The sequence below is a fragment of the Lactuca sativa genome, chromosome 7 (genome assembly GCF_002870075.4).
Source record: "Lactuca sativa cultivar Salinas chromosome 7, Lsat_Salinas_v11, whole genome shotgun sequence".
Lineage (NCBI taxonomy): Eukaryota > Viridiplantae > Streptophyta > Magnoliopsida > Asterales > Asteraceae > Lactuca > Lactuca sativa.
In genome coordinates this window covers 23,475,792-23,488,159 of record NC_056629.2, presented here as the reverse complement: position 1 = coordinate 23,488,159, position 12,368 = coordinate 23,475,792, and the positions used below count along the sequence as shown (strand labels likewise).

Here is a 12,368-nt window from a genome sequence, read left to right as displayed (position 1 = left end):
ACTTTGATCCATTTTTCTTTTTAGCAAATTTTATAAGGTAGGTCTTTGAAAATTTATGAAGTAGTTCCCCCTTTTTTTTATGCATAATTTATACTATTTAAAAAAAAAAATAGGTGGGTCCTAGGACCCACCTTCACAAAGCATAGATACGCCCATTCATGTGTGAATGATTCTTTCCTACTGTTCGCCAATAAAAAAGAAGGGATAATCACCGTATAGATTGAAAGAAATGTGTACAGTTTTGCCAATAACATGCTGACGAGCAAAATGACGGTTGATCTCAATATGTTTAGATTGTGTTTAGCACGTCATAAGTAGATTAATTTTTGAGCTTCTTTACGTTGTCATGTTGGAAGGTCAAAAAGTAGTTATAAGTTAGTTTTTTATAAAGCTATTTAGACTAGTTTTTTATAAGGTTTTTTAAAATATTTCAAATATACACTTAACTTATTGTCGAAAATTCATTATCTTAAATATTTTTTATGTTATTTTATATCTTCCGGTTAGTTTCTCAACTAGTTTATCAAATACCTGGTAGCTTGTAATTTGTGAGTTGGTCAAATATAACATAGCATTGGTATATGATAATGAAAATTTATAGCACTTATCTTAATTAGCCCAATAGCTTGACAGCCCTAATTAATCCCGGCCCAATGTAGACAGCCGATTTTGTGATCAATGAGAATTATCAATTATCTTATCAAAGACTTGATAATCCTTCCTTACTCTTCCTACCGGCCTCCACTGTCAACGCCATACACGATGAGTTACATTTTATCTTTGGTCAACCTTTGAATATAATATTAATTATTATTATATTTATATTATGTACAATCATGCCATACATGATGACCTTTTCCCCTTGGTCTCTAAATAGAACCAAACGGAGTCATAACTACTCACCAAAATTTATGACCATAAAATAAGTGTGCCACCATCGTTATATATGATATAGACTCTGTTTGAATTTGTTCATCATCTTTTTTTTCTTATGCATGAATTGAAAACATAAAAATACACAAGTTAATTAAAAATGCAAAATAATTATACAAAAAAAAGACATACAAAAAACACAAGACAAGAATAAATGAATATCTAATTAATAACACAACATATGTTAAGTCCAAAAGAATATAGTGTCACAAATCATAACACATGAAATAATTATATATCACAACATAAGTTTACTTTTCAAAGGGTTAGAATCAATCTTTTAGCTAACTAGCGGCTTAATTTTGGAGATTAGCGATGGTATTCACGAAAAAGGCAGGCTCTGAAGGAACTGCAAGAGATAGAGAAGAGCTACTAAGCATGAGAACAACAGAACCCATTGTTGGCCTATCACAAGCATTTTCTTGAACGCATAATAGCCCGATATGAATGCATCTAATCATGTCACGTATGGAATCAGAAACATCTCTCAATGTTGGATCAATCAAATTAGAAGCATCTCCATCTCTCCAACTTTTCCATGTCTAAAAATATACAAAATATTATATTTAATTAGTACTAAAAATGGTGTAATTAATATATGTTGAAATAATAATTTATCAAATCTTACATGACTAAGAAGATCTTCTGTCACCACGCCGTTTTGGAAACTATGGTTCTTATGACCCGTTATAATCTCGAGTAGCAATACACCAAAGCTAAAAACATCTGATTTAACGGAAAATTGACCATGCAATGCATATTCAGGTGCCATGTATCCGCTATATATTAATGTCAATAACAATTAATTAATATATTTTAATTAATTAAATGTAATTTGATTTTAACAATATTAAGACTTACTAAGTTCCAACAACTCGACAAGTGTTGGCTTGTGTTTCTTCAGGTGTGAACAACCTCGCCATACCAAAATCCGCAATTTTGGGAATCATTTGTGCATCCAACAAAACATTACTAGCTTTCATATCTCTGTGAATTATCTTCAATCGTGAATCTTCATGTAAATACAAAAGTCCCCTTGCAATACCTCCTATTATTTTGTATCGCCTCTCCCAATCAAGAGTCACACGCTTCGTTGAATCTAAAGTTGATGGGATCATATTATTAATTAATAAATTAATTTACACAAACATATTATAATTAGTTAAATTTTAAAGTTGAGTTATACCAAATATGAATTTGTCTAGACTTGCATTTTGTACGAATTCATACATTAAAAGTCGTTCAGAACCTTGTAGGCTAAACCCTAGAAGCTGAACGAGATTTCGGTGTTGGAGCTTTGCAAGTAACAAAACCTCGTTCATGAATTCTTCTTCGCCTTGGCCCGAATCACTAGATAACCTCTTCACCGCTATTTCTTTTCCATTTGGTAACTTACCCTGAGAATTTTAGTCCCAAAGATTTTATAATGATCCTTAAAACTTGAAAATAGATTTTTGCAAAATGGATTATCATTATGTGATATATGTTAGTTAAAACAATGCCATTTTGTATAGTACTCAAAAACCATTTTGTTATTTTAGTGATTAACCCCATTTTAGTATTTTAGTGAGTATATATCCCAAATAATTTTCGTATAGGGTACATGTTGTTTACCTTGTAAACCACTCCAAATCCACCATGTCCAAGCTTGTTGTTATCTGAGAAATTATTTGTTGCTGCTCTAACCACACCAAAGCTATATCTCAATGATTTGGCTGTGGTAATTTCGTTGATACCTCCATGCTCATGAACTAGAATTATTGTCATAAATATAAATTTATTGGAAAGCCTAATCTATTATTAATCAGAAATTGAGAGAAAAAAAAAAATCCCACCTGAATTCTCCGATAGCTGTACTTCCGGCTTCCTTTTTCTTCGTATAAAGATGCAAACGAAAACGAAGACCAATATCACAGAACTAACGGTTGCAACGACGGCAATAACAATAACAGTCGTCTTACTACTCTTGCCTGAAAAATCTCGCCGGAAAATTAACAACAAGATCAATTAATGATAAAAATCCGAAAAAGTAATGAGTGGAATACTGGAATCGGTGCAACTAGTCCACCGCTTTTTGGTTGCAAAAGGAATCATAAATCTATAAAAAAAGTTTAATATAAAATTATGAGATATGTAAGTAAATGTTGTGTCTACGTTTTTAATCGAGTAAATGAGCAAATGCCAACATACTTGGAGGTGGTGGTGACGATGGCGGCGGTGACCGCGGCTGAGCTTCTACTGGCGGTGGTGGAAAAACCACGGTGGCGTTAAAGAAACGTGAATTCGCGTACCGAAGGTTGCAACTAGGATAAAGAATTTGAACATCTAAACTGGCATTACAACAATTAGGAATCGTGTTAGTCGCGGTTTCTAAGCAACTATAGCATTGATCCTCTGATAAATCAGGCGTGCACTGCATAAGCCCATAGATGGTGGTAAATCCCGGCCCGAAGGTACTACCGGAGGAGAATTTCCGAACTGAATCTCCTCCGGCAGCTTCGGATTTAAGCCTATCCATCAACGGTCTAATCGCCTGATACAACTCATTCGAATTCGGAATATTGTCAAGAGTCCAAATAAATCCGCCAGTAGTACTATCCAGATTTCTCAAAATCGTGTCACCGGAATACCTCAACATACAATCGTCGTACCAAACCGTTGCTCCTTTCCGGTTAGGGCAAAGATCTCTCGCACTCACATTTGCATTATTTATGCAACTGCGACACGTATCCAGGTCAGCATCGCCTCTGCACAAGGCGATTGCGTTGACTGTGTCTGGTGGTTGACCGGCGGTTCGGTTGAAGAAACCGTAGGTGGTGGTAGCGGCGGCGGGGACGAGTGATGAGAGGACGGAATTGAGATTTGTTTGGTATGAACTGTTTGATGTGTAATTGCCATTGTTGTCATCACAGCGATGAAACAGGAATCGAGATTGAGATGGGGAAATTAGTGTTAACAAATTGAAACACAGAAAGAAAATCGATTTGGGGATGATTCTTTGCATGCTTTCAAGTGTCAACTTTACTTCAATTCAAAACTCAGGCCAATAATAAGAAAAATCTGCATATCATTCGTGGTGGGCGTGGATTCATTGATGATGACATTTATGTATTATTTTTGTAATTATAAAAGGATGATAACAATTTATGGATAAATTATTATATATAAGTAAAAATCACTTCTTAATTATAAAAGCCAATAAAACTTCTATAATAATGTTGTCCGTTTTATATTTTTGTTTATTATTTAGGTAGTTTTGAATTTGTAAAACATGTAAAGATATCGATCGCTTGGATGATTTTTATATTGGTCTTTTGAACTTGTGGCTTTTGTAATAATTTCTAGAAGATAGATAATATTTTATACTATAAATTATGTTAACTTTCAATTAAACCCTACACCAATACCAGGTTAATACTTTTTCAAATTGGTCCTCACAAACATATTAAAGGATATTGAAAGGTCAAATTATGACGGTTGTGGTTGGCTGGTTGCTCTATGTTTTTACTTTTTAATAACACATACTGTGTATTTAGGTATTATATTATATTTCAAGATTGAATGTTGACTTCTTCTTGATTGAGACAAGTTATTTGAAGACAAAAGAAAGGGTGCTCCTATTCGCACGAATAAATTCGTGTATAATCAATGATTACAATCAATCCCATCACATTTGTTATTTTGGCAATTTCAATTGTTTTTATATTTTTTGATTTTACCTCCTCTAGCTTAGATGCAAGTTACAATACACACCCTTATATATTTTAGTCACTCAAAGTTCAATAACTTTAATATATATATATATATATATATATATATATATATATATATATATATATATATATATATATATATATATAAACTTAGGTATCTAAATCCACTGTACTATATCGTTTTGTATAATATATGGGCTGTAGTTATCTAAAGTTCTTAAAAACCAACTTCTAACTTGATTTATTTTTTAAGTTTTTAAAAATTTTACCATCATCTTCATCTTACATAATTTTCATTTGTAAATGTTATACTAAATCCGTCTCGAATTAATTGTCCACGTTTGACTTTTGAAGTCTTACTTTTCAACTTTGACCTTAGATAATACTTTTCAACTCGATTAGTAGGTCTGCCATAGGGAAACCCTATTTTCGGGGTCTTGCACCCTATTTAAGCATCATATTTAGTCTCCCTTCCGGTTTTATCACCTCTCAACCCTACTCTCGAAACCCTAATCAATCTTATGCATTCTTAAGCCATTCTTCCTTGTATTTGCGTGGTTTGAAGCTAGGAGATGGAAGGCAAAGAGTGAAAACATCAAAGGAGGGCAGAAGATCTAGAGTTTTTGGGTCATCTTAGACTAGTTAAAGGTATAAAGCTAATACCTTGGTTTCTATTTGAGTTTCATACAAGGATTTCCTCACTCGAGTATCAACAGTCAGTTATACGAGGTGAGTTTCCCTTCAGTAGGAACGAGTCTAAGGCACTTATGACTTTTGATGGTTTATGATTTTAATAATGAATTAAAAACGAAATTTTTGGGTCATATTTTTGGGATGCTTCACAAATAGAAGACATTTTGAAGAAAATTGACTAAAAGCATCAAAGAATGGAACTTTGGAGGATGAAGACTTGAAAGAATAAAAATCCAGCAAAAACACGCTCTCACGACGTGAGTATTAAAGGCTCACGACGTGAGTTGGGACATTCCAGAAGATAAATATCGCGGATCAGGAATCCTTGTCGAGCACAGATATCTACTAAACTCACGACGTGAGACTTACTTGCTTGATTTAATATTAGATTGCTTTAACTTCTTATTCTGTGTAGTTAGTGACCATTAATTGCATGAATTTGAATACCAGTCACATATTTCTCATTTGTCGCTCTAATGCTCAAACGTACCAGGAGTAATGGGGTATGCCTAATCATAAATGATTGTATAGTAGAAAGGTATAATCATATAGGATTATACATGTTTATACGTATGCCTAATCATAAATGATTATACATATATGTCTGTTCACAGATTGAGTAATCATAAATGATTATGACAGTCGGTGGCAGAAAAGATGGTTGTGATAGAGGTAGTTGTGGTATAAGTAACGGAGGTGATAATGGTGGGGTCGGCTAGTGTCATGGGTGATGGTAGTGGTGGTGGAGAAGAAAGGAATGGGTGGCGCTGTATAACCATTTATGATTATATCAGGCTTGCCACGCCGGTACGTCGGAAGGTTAGAACGGCAGATGTGAAATACATAGCTGAGGTTGAATCTAAAGATCTCTGTTTTATTTTTAATGTCAACAGAACCTATATATATATATATATATATATATATATATATATATATATATATATATATATATATATATACATTAAAGTTGTAAAATAGTATAAGGTTTGATTTTAGAATTATTAAAAGTGTAAGGGCATTTAATGTAACTTGGAAAGTAACTTCTTCGTGAATATGTATAACAGCGGTTTACGATAAAAATTTAATATAAATATATTAAAAATGGTCAAATTTAGTAACTGTCCTGTATCATTCAATCAATTCATTCGTGTATTTGGAAGTGAATTCGTGCATATAGAATTACCCCAAAAGAAATCGTGGAATGGCTCGATGGCATGTATCATGTATGCAAGTTGACATGTTTACTTGTTCATACTTCATACTATAAAAGATTAAAGATCGAAGCATTGAAAGAGTCAAGTCCCAAACGTACTTTTGTTTTGTATAAAGATTCCGGGAAATTAGGGCTGGCAACATAACTTTTTTTATTTTAATTACGTTGTAAAATATATATTATCATTTTATTTTCATGCTTTATTATGTATTTGTCTTTTCAATTGATAACTCATATATTTTTGTTTTACTTTTTTGTTTTTGAAACGATAAATTAATCTACTCTAATTTACTAACTATGCACAAATGAGACTTGAATCCATAACATCTCAACTAAGAGAGTCGTTCTTTGCCGATTAATCATCGCCAACACCGATTAGTTTGTTAAACCTCAATCAACCGTCCGACCACCGCCTAACATCTTTTACAACCTTGTATATTAGTAAACCTCATGATTTTTATTGTATTATATTATTAGTGGGGGTGATGGATATGCCTAGCCTTCAAGCATTTTGCATCGGTCGTTGGGAGCTGAAAACTTTTACTTTTAGCAAAGTTTGGGTTGGACTGATCTAGACCCAGCGTTGACTTCGTGGATTAACTCAAATGCTTCTAGAAGTTTACAAAAACATATGTTGTTTAGGGAACAAGGTACCACAATTAGGGCTTTTTTTACCTAGTCTAAGCGTGTGGCATTCGACATGTAGTGATAGGGTTGCTATAGTCGCTTTCAACATTTTTCAGATGTATCTGAGAGTTTATGTGATTATGAATATCGCTTTCTTGGAGCCGTATTTCACACACCAAAAAACTGAGAATTATCTATGATATCATCTCTCCTTCTACGCCTCTTCATTCTTCATGTTTCTGATTATTCGTTTTGTTTTTATCGATTCTTCCATTGTTGTTGGAACGAACGAGAATCTGCATTAAATATTAGGGGACTACATTGATTTTTATAGTATTCTCAATGCATTCCTTTGGGAACAAAAATTCTTCTGTGCACTTATTACCGATCAAGAATCGACGACCTTCATTTTATGTTTATGTTTTGTTTTATAATTTGTATGATAACAGAATACTCTCCTTCTATCTTTTGTATAATCGTTTGTTTGATATTTTGACAGTATTATGATATTAATTATCAATTGTTTAATTATCTTGTCTAAAATTTCACAAATTTGCATCACAATAGGTACCATACTGGCAATTGTGATCGCATAGACTTTAGCAACAACATACTTCTGTAAATACATAGTTTCTTGTAGTGTAAATAGATGCGACTACAATTATATAAATTAACTATGAGTATCGTATATACCAAGCAAAAACTGTAGATGTGTTCACAATTAGTACTTGATATTTGAAAACAAAACACAAGAATAAATCAATATTGAATAACAAAAAATTATTGTGGAACCGAAGTAAAATCCACCACAATAATTTCACAACACATGAAATAAATATTTATCTATCGGGAATATAAGTCCTCTATAGAAATATCAGTTGCTATAGATCGTTGTGAAGACCTGGATTTGCTTTCCAAATGTCTAGAATTAGTTGTAGTACTTGAAGTATGCCCTTCGAATAGAGGTTTTTCTGGATTCGTACTTGTATGCATGAAAAACGCGGGCTCTGAAGGAACTGCAAGCGTTAAAGAGAAGCTACTAAGCATGAGAACGACAGAAGCCATTGTTGGTCTCTCAGCAATGTCTTCTTGGACACATAATAAGCCAATGTGGATGCATCTAATCATGTCACGTATAGAATCAGAACCATCTCTTAATGTCGGATCAATCAAACTTGAAGCTGTTCCATCTCTCCAACTTTTCCATGCCTAGAAATATTAAACAAATTGCAACAAGAAAATTAGTATAGTTAAACTAGAACTTATATGTTTGAATAAAGAAAGAGTTATCAGCAAACTATATTTAACACATACATGACTAAGAAGATCCACTGTCACCATTCCGTTTTGGAAGTTATGGTTCTTGTGACCAGTTACAATTTCAAGTAACAACACACCAAAACTGAATACATCTGACTTAACTGAAAATTGTCCATGCATTGCATACTCTGGTGCCATGTATCCACTAATACAATAAGAATAATTGTTAATTCACACATTAAAGGAAGTTTAACACTAATTAGTATACATTTCACCAGACCCATTTAAGTGTTTGCTTGTCATATATCGATTATTAGTGTAAAAATTAATTTTTCGGGTGACGACTTACTAGGTTCCAACAATTCGACTAGTGTTGCCTTGCGTTTCTTCTTGTGTGAACAACCTTGCCATACCAAAATCTGCAATTTTGGGGATCATTTGTGCATCCAACAAAACATTACTAGCTTTCATATCTCTGTGAATTATCTTTAGTCGTGAATCTTCATGTAAATACAGAAGTCCCTTCGCAATACCCCCTATTATTTTGTATCGTCTTTCCCAGTTCAGAGTCGCTCGCTTTGTTGGATCTAATTGATTAGTCAAACATAAGCTTATTAATTAATATTAAAAGGACACATTTTCTAATCCTTATCATATGGATAATATAATTTCAAGAATAAAACTCTAACTTACCAAATATAAATTGGTCTAGGCTTGCATTCTGCACAAACTCATACATCAAAAGTCGTTCGGGCCCTTCTAGGCTAAATCCTAGGAGCCGAACTAGATTTCGATGTTGTAGCCTTGCAAGCAACAAGACTTCATTCTTGAATTCTTGTTCGCCTTGCCCAGAGTCCTTTGATAACCTCTTCACTGCTATTTCTTGTCCATTTTGTAACTTACCCTAAAAAATTTAGAAGAAAACAATTTAAGATATAGTCCTTAAAATGGATTTTGTGTTAAATATTACATTACAAAGTGATGATTTTGTTGTAGTTTGTTACTAACCTTATAAACCGAACCAAATCCACCTTGTCCAAGCTTATTATTCTCCGAGAAGTCATTTGTTGCTACTCTAATGATACCAAAGCTATATTGCAATGATTCGGCCGTACTAATTTCATCAATATCTCCTTCCTCATAAACTATAATTATCATCAAAATTATTATGTAATTTAAAACCCTAATTAATATTCTAGCAAAGACTATTCACACCAATAAAGGTTTTTTTTTTTTTTTTTTTTTTTTTTTTTTTTTTTTTGTATTAGGAATGTATATTAATAAAATTAAAAAAATAAAATAAAAATAAAAGCAATCCAACCATGCACCGAACATGTCTTTATATCAAACACCATTCCGCCTATTTTTTTATTAATTGTTTTTCCCAATATTTAATAAATAAGTAAATATATGATTTTTTTATAAAATTTAATTTTAAAAACCAATAAAACCATATCAATCTTGATTTAATAAATTTTATTTGAATAAAAAAGAATATATTTACTTAATAAAAAATGATTTAGTTGTTAATATGAGTAAAAATTTGGATTTTATTGGGTTATATAGGTGGAAGAAAAAGAAATTAATTTTTTTAATTAATAATTGGGTTGGATTAATTGTAAATGGAAATACTCTAATATGAATAAACAAGAAAGAAAAGAAACAATCAACACCCACCTGAATTTTGTGGAGGGCGTCCTTGCAGCTTCTTTTTTCTTCTCATGAAGATGCAAACGAAAACCACCAATGATATCACTCCACCAACGGTTGCAACAACAACAATGACTATAATAATCGTGTTACTACTCTTACCTGAATTTTATTGTAAAAGAACTAATCAGATTAATTCTTATAGCATAGTATTATATAGGATGATGCATGGTCGGAGGTTTAGATATGTATACCTGAAGTTGGTGGTGGTGGTGGCGGAGAAGCTGGCGGTGTTGATGGCGGCGAAGGTGGTGGTCCAAGAACCACCGTATCATTAAGGAATCTAGAATCTTCATACCTAATATTGCAACTAGGATATAGAACTCTTCCTCCACGTTTGCTATCACAACAATTAGGAATTTGTCGAATTGCAGTATCCAAACAATCATAACACTGATCTTCAGATAAATCCGGTGTACACTGCATAAGCCCATAGATCGTTGAAAATCTAGGGCCAGTAATGTTGTTGGAAGCATATTTACGAAGAGACCCACCATTTGAAGCTTCGGTTCTTAGTTGATCCAACAACTGGCGGAGAGCTTGATTAAACTCGTCGACATTCGAAGCGTTGTTATTGTTCCACATGTAACCTGCAAAGCTGGTGTCTCTATTTCCCAAAATGGTCGAATTAGAATACCTTAACATACAATTATCATACCACCCAATTCCACCCTTTTGATTTTGGCAAGTTTCTCTTAATCTTGTAATGGCGTCGTTTATGCAAGTTCGACAATCTTCTGGCTGAACGTCGCCTCTACACAGTGCAATCGCGTTGACTTGATCCGGGATTTGACCAACTGATCCATTGTAGAACCCATACCTGATGCTGGTATCAGAGGTTAGGGACGATAATGCTTCGTTAAGATTTCTTTGGTACCTACTGTTTGTAGTGAAATTTAGGTTATCACATCTAGAGAACAAGAAATCTTGAGATACTGAAAGGGTGAATAAATTCACGATTATAATGATGTGAAACAAAATTGATTCTTCAGTTGCCATTGGCATGGTGTTGCGAAAATGAGAAACGAATTGATGAGCTTGGATTCTTGTAGTTGGACTGAATTAATATAAGAAAATGGTGGATGACACATTCACAATTTCAAACATTGATGTATAATAGTGATTTTCAATCAAATCTTGATTGAGAAATGAGTTGTTTATGTCAACCGTGTACTTGGTCAACTTTTGAATTTTAAGATATTATAAATATATTTTGTTTGAATTATTTAGTCAAAATTTGTGCCTGGTTTGGATCTTAATTGGTGAGAAACATGGGTGTCGTGCATATTTCTTCTAGCTCAACTTTTTTCTTGTCACCACAAGTCCACAACACCCCCCTTATGCTCTTCCTTGCCGCCACATCCTTGTTAAAAGTAATGTATCGAGTTCAATACATGTTTTGCAAAAGAAAAAATTACGTTTATTTATTGATTACAATTACAATATATATAAAAAAATTATTTACTGAAATAAATACTATAGTTCGTCTGTTTCAAAGCTAGACTAATAGTGATCCTCTTATATGAGAAATCATAGGTTCAAGTCTCAATGGAATATCCATTGTTAATTAGAAGTAGGTAGATAAGGACAAAACAAGGGTAATAACTTACTAGCTAAATCTGTGATTGAATTTAATTTAGTGTAAATTACAATGGACCAAATATGCAAATTATCTCAAACCATAGGGATCATTAGTGTAATTTGCTCTTTAATTTATTTTAAATATTCAATTTCATTTAGCTATATTATTAACTTGTTTATTATGGATTCTTTAATATATTTATATTCTTGTTGTATGTTATTATATTCTTTGTTTTTAAAATAAATTTAACACAAATGTAGTTTTGAATTTTCTTTGTATATTTTATTTACTTGGTTTAAGGCCAAAGCCATTGTCGTTTAAACTGGTAAATAATTAAATTATGAAATCATTCTTTATAAAATTATTAGGATAGAAAAGAGATGTTTACGCTCTTGACCTCCTTTCTCATTCTTTGTACAAAGTATTATTTAACATTTAGTATTTGTTTCTTCTTTTGAAATCTTCTTAATTCTTATCCTTCTTTTATTTTTTTAACATTCGAGAAAGGCACTATACGCGTCAAACATTTATGGTGGTATGATGGTCGATGGGTCGTAAACGTCATGTTATTTTAGTTAATATCAAATTAATTTAAGACAAACTTTGATTTTTAAAAATTCTAACTTGACGACAACTT

The 12,368-nt window shown here is 32.6% G+C and overlaps 2 protein-coding genes across 2 annotated transcripts; both read right to left on the bottom strand.

Moving 5' to 3' along the window:
- Positions 1 to 1,149: 1,149 nt before the first annotated feature.
- Positions 1,150 to 4,040, bottom strand: LOC111907233 (cysteine-rich receptor-like protein kinase 10). The gene is made up of 7 exons (XM_023903018.3): positions 3,124 to 4,040; positions 2,769 to 2,903; positions 2,548 to 2,684; positions 2,120 to 2,330; positions 1,795 to 2,032; positions 1,562 to 1,712; positions 1,150 to 1,475 (listed from the first exon to the last, which is right to left on the bottom strand). Exons 1-7 carry the CDS (start codon positions 3,935 to 3,937, stop codon positions 1,230 to 1,232), a joined length of 1,932 nt encoding a protein of 643 aa, XP_023758786.1. The 5' UTR covers positions 3,938 to 4,040; the 3' UTR covers positions 1,150 to 1,229.
- A 3,776-nt stretch (positions 4,041 to 7,816) lies between these two features.
- On the bottom strand, positions 7,817 to 11,227 carry LOC111907228 (cysteine-rich receptor-like protein kinase 15). The gene is made up of 7 exons (XM_023903014.3): positions 10,344 to 11,227; positions 10,117 to 10,251; positions 9,448 to 9,584; positions 9,133 to 9,343; positions 8,789 to 9,026; positions 8,494 to 8,644; positions 7,817 to 8,388 (listed from the first exon to the last, which is right to left on the bottom strand). Exons 1-7 carry the CDS (start codon positions 11,152 to 11,154, stop codon positions 8,023 to 8,025), a joined length of 2,049 nt encoding a protein of 682 aa, XP_023758782.1. The 5' UTR covers positions 11,155 to 11,227; the 3' UTR covers positions 7,817 to 8,022.
- Positions 11,228 to 12,368: the final 1,141 nt, after the last annotated feature.